Below are 13023 nucleotides of genomic sequence, written 5' to 3' on the forward strand. Positions count from 1 at the left end.
TTTGGTGATTTTATTGTACAAAAGCTTTGAAAGTCCAGGCCAGGGGGTGTCTGGAGCCCAGAGGGTTGGATTGTAAAGACTGCAGCAGGCTAGGACAGCTGTTCTTATGGGGGGTGAGGACACCACCCTTGCCCTCATGAGCTCAGTGGAGCCACCACAGTGGCAGTGGTAGTGGAAGGCATGGAGCCTGTAGGGAAAGAACCTGTGGGTGAGCCCAAGAGGGGTCCTGGGAAAGGCATGAGGTGGCTAACAGGCCCTGACAGCACTACAGGGCCCAGGCCTTGGTAAAGATGGGCAGTACCAGGTGGGCCCAATGCCAAGCTTGAGGCCATCTCCCCACAATTCCCGCTACCACTGCCCCCAGCCACCACCATGAAGCCACCAGCTGGTCCTTCGACTGCTCCTGAACCTCCCAGACTTGACCCTCGTTTCTTTTTCCCTTTTCCAGAGGCCTTGCGATTTCGAGTCTGAATACCATCCTTCCGCATTGTCAGTGGCCGGTTCACCTGCCAAAAGGAAGGCCGTCAGTGTTTTTCAACTCTAGACCTTTGCTTTTCATTGTCTGTACCAGGCATACCCCCTCCACCCTGCTTTTTTAAGAATATGGAATAGGCTCAAGGAATAGGGAGTGTACTCTCAGGTACAGGTATTTTCCTAAGGAATCCTGAGATTGTGAGGTCCTGAGCTTGGGAAAACCTCCAAGGCTGATAGGAGCTGCCTGAAGTCTAGGGCAGGGGAATGGAAGTTAGATGATGACTGAAGGTGGGAAAGAGGGGAGGTGGAAGAAGACAGGAGATGGAGGGGGGAGAAGGGAGCAGAAAGGAGGAATAAGAGAGGAGGGAGTGGAAGGGCGGCAGAAGATAAGGAAGGGAGGAGGGAGGAAGGCTAACAGAGAAGGTAGAAAGAAGGAGAGAGGAGAAAAAGAGAGGAAGAAGACAGGAGAGAAAGAGAAGGGAAGAGGAAAGAGAAAGGGAAGCAAAGAGGGAGGCAGGAGAGTGAGAAAGAAGGGGGAGAAAGAAGAAAAGGGAAGGGAAAAAAGGGAGAAAGGAAAAGGGAAGAGGGGTTATGAGGGGCAGAGGAGGTTCAGAATGAGGCGGGGAAACATGGTATGAGGACAAGGGTTCCTATAAGTGTGAGGACAGGGAAGGCAGAGAAGGGAGGTTCAGAGAGGTAGAGTCTCACTTGATGTAGCTTGTAGTAGAGGCCGCAGGCATTGCACACAGGGTCCCCACTGGCGTTTCTCCGCCACAGTGTCGTAGTTGTTGTCTGGCAGTTGGTGCACTGGGTGCCTGCACGTTTGCTGACAATCTGGGGGAAGAGAGGATTGAGGGTCGATATACTGAGGAGGTGGAAGTGGGGGATATGGGCTCATAGAGTATGTCAGGAGGACTCATATCTGCGGAAGGAGTCCCAGGCCCCAGTTATTTTGAAGTGCCCCAAGATGATTCCAATGTGAAGCCAAGGATGAAAACACTGCTATGAAGGGTGAGGACAGAGGTTTCTGTATGGTTTGGGGACAAGGGTTCTCGTTTGAAGCCTCTAAAGATAGGCTGAGGATAGGAGTTCCTGTACACAGCCATGTTCCGGTATTGGATAAAGGCAGGAGTTCCTATTTTGCAGCAGGGGTTCCTATACAGGAAGAAGACAAGGTTTTCTGTACAGGGTGAGGACAGGGATTCCTGTCTGAGGAGAGGGCGGGGATTTCTACACAGGAAGAGAGGAAGTTTTTCCTGTATAGAACAAAGGCAAGGGTTTCTGTATGGTGTTAGGACAGGGGAAACCTGGTGGTGTCGTGGTTAAGTGCTACGGCTGCTAGCCAAAGGATCGGCAGTTCAAATCCACCAGGCGCTCCTTGGAAACTCTATGGGGAGTTCTACTCTGTCCTATAGGGTTGCTATGAGTCGGAATCGACTCGATGGCACTGGGTTTGGTTTTTTTTTTTTTTTTTTGGTTAGGACAGGGGTTCCTATGTAGGATGGTGAGCAGTAGATTCCCGTAAGTATGAGGACAAGGGTTCCTACATGTGTAAGGACAGGGATTCCTGTAGAGCATGAGGGCAAGGATTCCTGTACAGAGTGAGAACAGTCGTTCCTGTATAAGGTGAGGAAGGCCTGGGATCTTACCAGGCGCTTCTTGGGCCGGATGAGGGGCCTGTTCTGCCCATTCATCTTGTGATAAAGGCCACAGGCATTGCACAGATAGTGGCCAGTCCTGTCTCTCCGCCACAATGGAGTGGCTGTTGCTCCACAGTTCACACACTCTCTGGCCTCTGGTGGGGTGAGTAGAGGGGAAGAGGGAGCCCGGCTCAGCTCAACTTTGCCTTGAACCACCCCAGCCCCACCTCAACCTCCCTGTCCCTTTTTGAGAATCTCACCACAGGGTGGCAGGGGCAGGGATCCACGCAGCTTGGGGGAAGAATAGGTCCCTGGAGTGAGGGGGCTCCCGGTGGTGGAGAAGAAGGTACTGGAAAAGTCGGGGCCCCCATAGGCACTGCTGGGGACAGGGAGTGATGAAGGCAGTGCAGGCCCCAGGGTCAAGAGGTCTGGACTCAGCCGCTCTGTCTTTAAGGTCTCCAGGAAGCTGGTGCTGCCTTTCCCATCTGTATCTTCAGGGGCCTGGGGAGGGGAGTCCTCACGGGTGGGGCACACAGCTGAGGCAGAGTAGAGCCCGGTCTTGCCATAGGCCCAGCCAGCATATGGTGAGCCCCCTGGAATCCCCTCCATACAGTTGAGCAATGGGTACACCTGAAAGACTGTTAGGGGATGGATATGGGAAGGAAGGAGGAAATAAGAGGAGAGATCAGTATTAGATCCCCTCCCTCACCTCACCCTTCAGAGTGCAATCGTGCCCAACAGCCCCAACATGGTGGCCAAGTTTCCAAACTTCCCACAGGTTACCAGAGCAGTTGCCAGCCATTGGTAACTCTGGCAACTGCAATAAGCTCCAACCATTTCCAAATGGGCTTTCAGAATGACTGACTGTTGGGATTTGGAGCCCCGCAGATCACTTGACAACTAGGGCAGCCACCACATACTTCCAATATTGCTTCTCAATATGGCTGCCCTAATATGGCAGATTGAAGAGCATTGGAATTCCCCCGTCTGGGCTTAACTAGGAAACCCTGGTGGCATAGTGGTTAAGTGCTATGGCTGCGAACCAAAGGGTCGGCAGTTCAAATCCACCAGGCGCTCCTTGGAAACTCTATGAGGCAGTTCTACTCTGTCCTATAGGGTCACTATGAGTTGGAATCGACTCGATGGCACTGGGTTCTGGTTTGGGGCTTAACTAGGGGGAGTGGTCAGCACATCTATATGAAAAGCTTCCAGCTATTTCCAAGATGACTCCTAGTGGGAATTTGACCTGGTCTTTTTTTAAAGGTCTCCATGGCAACCCCAACAGCATCTAGCCAATGCCAAGACAGCAGCCACCCAATAGTTACCTGGGGAATGTCTGTAGGCTTCAGCGTCCCTGTAGTAGGCCAGTGCAGCAGCAGCAGCAGTGGCAGTGCTAGGGGCAGTGGAGGAGGATGCTGTGTCCAAACCTTCAGGCCCAGAGGGGAAGAAGACCCCTGATTCTGGTGCTGAGGACACCAGGGCAGGATCCACAAACTGAGGCAGGGGCTCTGAGGTCCCCAGAGCCCCCAGGCCAGGGAACTCCATGGGGCCTCTGGGGTTTGACCTGTGAGGACAGGAAGGGGGTCTCAGACACAGAAATCCTCCTCTCCTCACCTCTGTCCACCTTCTCTTCTTCCCTCCTTTCTCCCTCCTCACCCCCATCCTCTTTTCCCATATTCCTTTTCTCCACCTTGCTATTACCCACCTCCTCCTCATCTTCTTCCTTTTCCTCTCTCCTCCCTTCCCATTCCTCCTTCATCTCTCACTGGTCTTCTACCCCATCCTCTCACTTTCCATCCTTCCCTGTCTTTCATCTTCTTCCGTACCCTCCTCTCCTTGCCCCTCTTCCCTCCCTCTGCTAACTCCTCTACTTTCATCCCTTCCCTCCTCTTCCTTCTCCTCCTCTTCTTCTTCCCTCTCTTGGTTCACCTCTTTCACTTCTTGTCCTCCTGTCCCCTCCTCTCCCTCCTCCATTTCTCCCATCTTTCTTTCTGAATTTCTTTTCCCTCCTTTCACTCAACTTCTCTTCCTTCTTCTCCTCTTGTCTTCCCCCTTCCTTTCTCTTTCCACTCCTTTCTCATTCTCTCCCCTCCCTTCTGTTCCTCCTTGCCCTCCTCTTCTTTGCCTCTACCTTTTCCTCTCCCATCTCCCCCTCACCTTTCTCCTGTCTTTCAACTTCCTCTCTTCTCTCCCTCCAGTTTTTCTTCTTTGTTTTCTCCCCTCATTTTTCATCTACCTCATCTCCCTCTTCCCCTTTCCACATCTGCTCCTCCACTCCTCTTTTACTACTCATTTTCTCCTCCCCTCCTGCTCTTTCTCCTTCTCCTCCCTCTCCTTCCCTCCTTCTTTTTCATCCTTCTCCTCTCCCTCCTCCTTTTCTGCTCATCTTTTTCTCTCTTCCTCTTCTCCTCCCCCCCCCACTTCCTCTTCTTATTTTCCTCCTCCCCCTGTACTCCCCCCTCTCCAAAAGAGTTTGGGTGGGGGTGGGATGGTGCAGACCGAGGGTCCCTTGGACCCCTTGGTCACCCCCCGGGTCTTTGGGGTTCACAATCCTGTGCTCCCCAACTTCATTCCTATCTATTGCATCTTGCCCTCTGACTTTCTCAGAAACCCCATGGTTTCCTGTTTGACTCCCCCCTCCCCCACCTCCGTTGGGTCTGCAGACAGGGGGCCTCCTCAGTTCCTCCCTGCTCCATGGGAGGGTCAGTACCCCTCAGTGCTTATCTCTGCCATCCCCGCCCAACTTTTGAAATTACCCCAAGGCCACTGGTTTCCTCCAAGAGGGGGCCAGGTGGGTGGTGTTCCCTCTACCCCTACCCTCTCCCCTGCCATAGTTCTGTTTTCATGCTCCTCCAGTCCCTTCCATTCCCAGGCCTCAGTTTACCCATCTACCAGATGGAAGGTGGTAGCAGAGGCTGAGCTGAAACCTGTGATATATACTTTGGTCTCTGCCCCCTTTGTCTCTGTCTTTCCCTGTGTGTGTGTGTGTGTGTGTGTGTCTCTATCTCTATGTCTCTTTCTCCCTGACTCTGTTTCTTCTCAAGTCTGACTCTTTCTCCTTCATCTCTGTCTATGCTTCTACAATATATCTTGCCTTCCTTCTGTGTGCTTTTATGAATGTCTCATGTTTTTTCCTTCCCTGTCTCTCCATGTCTATATCTCTTTGTTTATCTCTCTCCACTTTATTTCTGTCTCTGTCTCTTTGTTTCTCTGTCTTGTTCTTTCTCTTTCTTAGCACACTCTCTATATACCTGTGTTTCTCTTCCTCTCCACTCAAAGATCTCTGAACATCTCTCTCTATCTCCGTCTATTTTTCTGTGTCTCCCACTCTCTGTTTCTGCCTGTTTGCCTCTTCCCTCTGTCTCTCTCTTTGGGCCCTCAGACCTTCTTTCCATGATTCCTACACCCCTGACCATACCCCACTGCACACAGCCCAGGAAGGGGAGTCAGGAAACCTGGGTTCCAGTCCTGCCCCTGCCCCTGCCCCTGCCCCTGCCCCTGCCCCTGCCCCTGCCCCTGCCCCTGCCCCTGCCAGACCCTGTGAATCTGAGGGGCCTAGTTTCCCTGCCTGTAGGGTGGGGTGACAGGGATAGAGTAGGAGGCTATCTTCAAAACTCCCACCTACTTGACCCATTGTGCAGGCTGGCTAAGGGTTAGGCCCAGGGTTGAGGTGCGCTGGGAAAGAGATGGGCCTGTGAATGCATGCACCACCATCCCTTCTATGCCCGAGTCCTGCTGTCTCTCCCTGGGGAGGGTGTCTCACTGTGATCTCTCCGTCTCAGCCTCCATCACTGTCCTCTCTGTCTGTAATTCTTTGTTAATCTGTCTCTCCAGGATTCTCTCTATCTTGGAGTATCTCTCTCTGCATCTCTATCTTACCCTTTTTCTCTGTTCCTAGGTCTCTCTCCCTCTAGCACTGTCTCTTTCCTGTGGTCACTCTGTCTCTTGCTCTTTCTTTGACTCTGTTTTTGTTTCTCCTTTCTCTTCCTGTCTCTGTAGCTTGTTCTTTTCCTCTGTCACCCTGTACCTCTTTTTTTGTTTCTCCCTCCTTTCCTTTTCTGTCTCACTGTGTCTCTTGCTCTCTTTCTGTCTCTATCCTCACTATTCCCTCATCCTCTCATTCTCACCTCACCACCTCCAGTCCCCATTTCCCCACCCCTGCACTCAGCACCTTGGTGGATCCAGGGCTGCCCACCCCTCCCATGACAGGGGCCCAGCCCCCCACCCCCAGTTATCACTCTCCAGACAGAGATAAAGTTTATCTCGAGGCAGGGGGATATGAAAGCTCCTTATCAGCTGCCCCACTAGAGTAAGTGCTGCCCCAACAGCAACAGACAGCAGCCCGGCACCCTCGCCTCCTCCTCCAGCCCCAGCCCCTCACCCCAGGTAACAGCCCTATCCCAGCCCTTAAGGGAGGGTCCCGAGGGACTGAGGGAGTGGAGATGGAGTCTGGGGGTTAGGTAGGAGGCCTGGGGGATTAGAGGCAGATTTTGAGGGTCAGATATTGGGTTGAGAAGTCAGTCAGAGAGAGATTTAGGGTGTAGCCATGAAGTTTGGAAGAAGCAGGTATAGGGTTTGAGGAGCAAAGACAAGTCTGGAAGCTCAGAAATACATTGGGAAAGTAGAAAAGGAGTTGAAGATCAGATGTGAAGTTTGAGAGTCAGAGCTAAAGATTAGAAGTTGGAGATGTAGTTTGGGGGTCAGAGGTGGATTTTGAGGATCATAGAACAGTTTGGGGAATCCAAGGGTTTTGTGAACACAGATGTGACACTTAGGTGTCAGAGGTGGGTTTAGGCAGACAGAAATGTGGCTGATGATTAGAGATGTGTTATAGGAGCACAGGTAGGATTTGAGAAGCAGAGATGGAATTGGAATGGAGAAAGATTTGGGGCTAGAGATGAGATTTTGGGGGGCAGAAACATGTTTGGGGCAGAAATAGGGTTTAGGGAAGACAGACATGAGGGTTCAGGCAGCAGACCAGACTTGAGGGAGTAGACTTGGTGTTTGAAGTAACAAAGACATTTTGGTGAGCAGGCAGGGGTCGGGGGAGAGAAATGGTCTTGGGGGATCAGAGAGAAGTCACAAGGAACACATACTGGTTTGAAAGGCAGAGATGGGGTAAAAGGATGGAGCTAGGGTTTAGAGGGCTCAGAAAAGGAGTTTGGGGCATAGACAAGGGTGTCTTGGAGCAGACAAGAGGTTTAGGAGCAGAAATGGGCAGGGGAGCAAAAGTGAGGTTTGGGGAAAACTCAGGGAAGAATCTGAATCTGAATGAAAATCAGATTTGGGGCCAAGATAGGGTTTTGGGGAAATGAAAGCATGTTTTGAAGGGTGGAGATGGGATTTAGGGGAAACAGACCTGGTGTGGGGAGCAGAGTTAAGGGATGGGGGGAACAGAGATGTCTTGGAAGGAGTAGATGGGGGTGAGGGCAGAGGTGGGGTTTGGGGGGTAGGTTTGGGGACAGAGATTAAGGTTGGAAAGACATGGATGGGTTCTGGGAAGCTGTGAAGGGATTCAAAGGTGGCAGATACTTTGGGGACCAGCAGTGGGTTGGGGAGCCTGGAGCAGGCTAGAAGAATAGCCATGAGGTTAGGGACAGCAGGCTTGGGGTTTGCCTTGCTGGGGGCTCTTTGAGGGTCAAGACTGACCTGGGCTGGTGGATGCGGAGAGTTCAGCTGCCTCGAGGATGTGGTGAGCTCAAGCTTGGTGTGATCCCAGGAGGTGTCCTGGCTGGCCTTGGCCTTTGAGGCTCCGTCCCTCCCTCCCCTTTCCCTCCTCCCTCCTCCAGGGAGTGGCTGGTGCCCTAGTGGGTGGGGCAGTCCGGGGAGGGGGTAGGCTCTCTGCCTGTGGGGCACCTCATGGACACTGGGGGTCCTTCTTGACCCTACCTGCCCACCCTGTGTATTATTGGACCCCACTCGCCTTGGGCTCCTGTGGACTTCAATGTCTGACCAAGAGAAAGGAACTGAAACCAGATAACCTGAAAATAGCAGATATGGTTTCATGACTTCTCTGGGCTTTTCCATGAGTGTTTGTAAAGCCCCTACTGTGTGCGGGTCAGGTGCAGGTTGGGCCCTTATGTATGTGAGTCATCCTAGCTACAGGGAGAGGAGAGATGTGATTGTACCCATTTTGCAGGTGAGAAGAATGAGGCTTAAAGAGGTTTGATGGGATTTGAACCAAAGCCTGTGGAACACCTTGACGACCCAGGCCCAGTCTGGCGGGAGGCAGGGGCACACTCACTCAGCACCCCACTGGGGCTTACGCCAGCTCTGTCTTGCCCTGGGCCAGCAGATAAGTCTTATCAGATGAAGGCGACCGTGGCTGTTGGTCGCGGTAACAGGCTGTCTTAGGGTGGGGGCGGGGTGCAAGGGGTGCCCAAAGATACGGCCTCAACTTCTCACCCACGGTGCTGCCTTGGAGGCGGGAAACTGAGGTAGAACCTGGGGTTAGTTCCTCTGTGGGTCCTTGAGGAGTGGGATAAGTTGAAGAAAGGGAAAGACACAGAGAATTGAAGGGACAGAGACAGAAAGAGAGGCAGAGAGATAGACAAAAACAGAGGTACACAGAGAGATGGAAATGGGGAGACACAGAGAGCGACAAATAAACAGAGAAAGAGACAGAGCTGGAAGGAGACAGAGAGTGAGTACAGAGAGAAAGAGACTAAGAGGGAGAGGCACACAGAGCAAGTCAGAGACAGTTAAAGACATAGAGAGGCAAAGAGAGAACAAGAGACAGACAGAGATGGGCAGAGGGAGAAAGAAAGCCTGAAAGTGACAGAGGCTAAGAACACTGGTGGTGAAACTGAGAAGGGAGACAAAGACGATGTTGTAGAGAGGGGGCAGAGACAGAAAAGACATTCAGAGACAGAGTATGAGAGGGAGTTCTGGAGACCCCAGGTGGCAGGCTGGGCTAAGCCCCGGGCAAGTGGTGCTGGGGTGGGTGGGATGGGGGATATGGTTGCCATGAGGGACCTGCAGAGGGTCACTGGGCCTCTGCACCTTAGTCCCCCCCCATTCTGCCCTGCCTCACCACCTCCCCACAATAATGACAATATCAACCACCACAGCATCTTCATGTAAAATCATCTGATACATACAGTAGGCGTCCAGTTTGGGGGTCCCCATAGGGCAGGCTGGAAGACCACTTGGTGAAGGCATTGGGGCTCCATGGGACAGGGAGCTCTCCTGACCACCTGTTTTACTGATGGGGAGACCAAGACCCAGAGAGGTAGAGGGCAAGGATGGAGCCCTGAATCAGTGGAATCTGCTTACCCTGTAGCCCACCCCAAAGGGAGTTTACCATCCTTATTTGACCTCTCTGAGCTTCAGTGTCCCCATATGTAAAATGGGAGGTTTGAGGAGGAAAGAGAGCAAAGTCAAGACTTCCCATTTATTGAGCTCCTTCTGTGTGCCACGCCCTGTGCTGAGCCTTCATTAGTAAGAACAAGGACAACAAAGACATCTATGACTTAAGTGGCAATGGCTTCATTCAGGACATGTATTCTAGAGCCAGCCCATCTTCATCCATAGACTGCCATTACTACCTACTAGCTGTGTGACCCTGGGTGAGTTACTATACCTTCTGGACCTCAGTGCCTCAGCTGTAAAAATGGGTAACAATAATAATTAATAGGGTGATGTGGGAGACTAAATGAGTCTTGAAACTGAAATCTCAATGAGTGTTATGTATCTTATTCATTTATTGAGTACCTACTGTGCACTTGGAAACCGTGGTGGCGTAGTGGTTAAGTGCTACGGCTGCTAACCAAAGGGTCGGCAGTTCAAATCCGCCACGTGCTCCTTGGAAACTCTATGGGGCAGTTCTACCCTGTCCAATAGGGTCACTATGAGTCAGAATCGACTTGACGGCACTGGGTTTGGTTTTTGGTTTGGACTGTGTACTTGGCCTTTTCTTACTAACACTAGTACTGATTTAGTACCAATACCAATGATATTCTAACACCAATACTAATACTAATTCTGCTGATTACTAACAGTGATATTGGAAACCCTGGTGGAGTGGCAGTTAAGTGCTACGGCTGCTAACCAAAGGGTCGGCAGTTCGAATCCGCCAGGCGCTTCTTGGAAACTCTATGGGGCAGTTCTACTCTGTCCTATAGGGTCACTAGGAGTGGAAATCGACTCGACAGCACTGGGTTTTTAATAATGATATTAACTCTAATATTGATACTAAGATTAATGCTAATTTTAATAGTAATCTAATACTAATTTTAATATTGATACCATTATTAATAATACTAAAACACTAATTCTGAAACTAATTATTATTCATTCTAATTCAAACGACAACAATAATAACACTAATACTAATTCTGATACTAACACTAACATAATAACAGCAGCAGTATTATTTGCTGAGCGATGGCTGCATGCTAGGTACTGTGCTAAGTGCCCACCACGCACTTTATCCCATTCTTATCAGGGCCTTGTAGTATCGGTGGGTGTAATTGTCCCCATCTTCCAAATCGAGAGTAGATGCAGAGAAATGAAGATGTTTGTCCAAGGCCCTGAGTTCTTGTCTCAACTTTAATACTGGTTTGCTGCATGATTCCTGGCAAGCCATCCTTCTCAACCTCAGTTTATTCACCTTAAAAATGGGTATAATCACAGAACGCACATGGAATATAACCACTCAGCACAGGGCCTGCCTGGCACACCATAAATGGTGTGCTCCGTAAATGGTAACTCTCATCATCATTCTTATTATTAGAAGCAACAATTGCAATGTTGGGAGAGAGGTTGGGCAATCTGCTCTCATAAGGAAGGGCAGGTTGGAGGGGAGCATATCCAGGGTTTGGCCGCTGTACTCACCCCATTTCTTCATTCCTGGAGAGGACAAAGGACTCAGGAAGGAAAGTAAGGGGTGGGGAGTGGGGTTCCTCAGGGCCCTGCCTCCATCGACTGCCAAAAACCCCAAGGCTCTGAGGCCAGGCCTCACCCCATTCCCTCCCCCATCCCAGTGGAGAGGGCACAGGCCCAGAAGTCTGCAGAGGCAGTTCAGCCAGCAGGGAGGCAGCTGGGAGTGGGCAGATAAGGGAATCAGCGGGACCAGGCCAGGCTTTGGGGGAGACCAAGGCTGGGGGTGGGGTGTCCAGGCCAGCTGCCTCCTCTTTGTCCGCCTCCATTTGAGATTCAGCTCCAATGTTCTCTCCTCCTGGAAGTCTTTCCTGACTGGCTCCCTCCCTCCCAGCATCTTCAGGGGTCCCACAGCTTGCTTGGCCCAGGCCCATGGCATTTGGACTGTTTGTGCCTACTCCAGACTGTGAAGTTCACCAGAGTGGAAACAGAGTCCTACTCACCCCTGTGTCAATAGCACCAAGAGAACCATCAACCAAAGCCTGGCCAAGGAGTCAAATATTAGCCCCCAGAACCAAATTGATTTTTAATAACTTAGTTCAAGAGTACATAAAAGTATAAAGGAGACTATAATAAGCATTTCCTTTGTCAAACATGGAGCCCTGGTGGTGCAGTGGTTAAGCATTCAGGGGCTAACCAGTTCGAATCCACCAGCCACTCTTTGGAAACCCTATGGGGCAGTTCTACTGTGTCCTATAGGGTTACTATGAGTCAAAATCGACTCGACAACAATGGGTTTGGTTTGGTTTGCTTTTTTGTCAAACATTAATAGTTTGCCTTATTCATTTCAGATCATTTTTAAAAGAGATATGATAGTACAGATACAGAAATACAGGTAGTACAGGTAATGAAGTTCTTGTTTGAGTTCTATTGCCCTTTCTCCTTCCACTGTCTGACTTTGGTGTTTATCTTCCCCATGCATATTTTTATTCCATTATTACATATTTAAGGAGTCCCTGGGTGGTGCAAAGGGTTAATGCACTCTGCTGCTAGTGAAACATTTGAAGTTCTAGTCCACCCAGAGGTGCCTCGAAAGAAAGGCCTGGTGATCTACTTCCAAAAAATCAGCCACTGAAAACGCTATGGTGCACAGTCCCACTCTGACACACACGGTCGCCATAAGCCAGGGCTGATTTAACAGCAACTGGTTTCTGGTTTTTATGTATTCACAAACAACAGATGATACTGTTTCTGCCTGGTTCTGCACTTCATATAGAGAAATCATGCAGTATGTGCTTCTTTTGCTCAACATAATGTCTGTGACATTCATCCACATTGTTGCGTCTACCAATAAATAGTTCATTCTTTTCTTCCTTTTTTAAAAAATTGAGATGTAATTCACATACCATGACATTCACCCTTTTAAAGTGTATAATTCAGCAGTTTTTAGTTTTTAGTATATTCACAAGGTTGTACAACCATCTGTCTAATTCCAGAACATTTTCGTCACCCCAAAAAGCAACCCTGTACCCAAAAACAGTCAATCCCTCTTCCCTCAACCCTTCCGCCATTCCCTGGCAACCGTTAGTCTACTTTCTGTGTCTATGGATTTTCCTATTCTGGACCTTTTATATAAATGGCATCATACTATCTTTTGTGACTGGTTTGTTTCACTTTGCTAAAAATTTTCAAGATTTATCCATGTTGTAGCAACTATCAGTACTTCATTCCTTTTTATGACTGAATAATATTTTATTGTATGGAAATACCACATTATGCTTACCCATTCATCAGTTGATGGATATTTTTTGGCTACCATGAATAATGTTGCTATGAACATTCATGTAAAAGTTTTTGTGTAGACATGTTTTCTTTTTTTTAACAATATTGTATTATGTTTTCAGTGAAAGTTTACACAGCAAATTGGTTCCCATTCAACAATTTCTACACAAGGTGTTCAGTGGCATTGGTTACATTCTTCACAGTGTGTGAACATTCTCATTTTTTCTATTCTGGTTGTTCCATTTCCATTAATCTAGTTTCCCTGCCTTCTTACATTCTTATCATTTTTTAAAGTAATTGTTGACCA

The 13023-nt window shown here is 49.6% G+C and overlaps 1 protein-coding gene across 3 annotated transcripts; it reads right to left on the bottom strand.

The window, feature by feature from the left end:
* Nucleotides 1-11026, bottom strand: GATA1 (GATA binding protein 1). Of its 3 annotated transcripts, none has more exons than XM_049872473.1 (6): nucleotides 10950-11026; nucleotides 3440-3678; nucleotides 2375-2752; nucleotides 2124-2269; nucleotides 1183-1308; nucleotides 1-506 (listed from the first exon to the last, which is right to left on the bottom strand). In XM_049872473.1, the coding sequence occupies exons 1-6, from the start codon at nucleotides 10952-10954 to the stop codon at nucleotides 135-137; spliced, it is 1266 nt and encodes a 421-aa protein (XP_049728430.1). In that variant the 5' UTR covers nucleotides 10955-11026; the 3' UTR covers nucleotides 1-134. The 3 variants fall into 3 exon arrangements, with proteins under 3 accessions (XP_049728430.1, XP_049728432.1, XP_049728433.1); XM_049872475.1 differs by lacking the exon at nucleotides 10950-11026 and adding an exon at nucleotides 7764-7846; XM_049872476.1 differs by lacking the exon at nucleotides 10950-11026 and adding an exon at nucleotides 4272-4412.
* Between the last annotated feature and the right edge of the window lie 1997 nt (nucleotides 11027-13023).

This window comes from Elephas maximus, chromosome X (genome assembly GCF_024166365.1).
Source record: "Elephas maximus indicus isolate mEleMax1 chromosome X, mEleMax1 primary haplotype, whole genome shotgun sequence".
NCBI classification, from domain to species: domain Eukaryota; kingdom Metazoa; phylum Chordata; class Mammalia; order Proboscidea; family Elephantidae; genus Elephas; species Elephas maximus.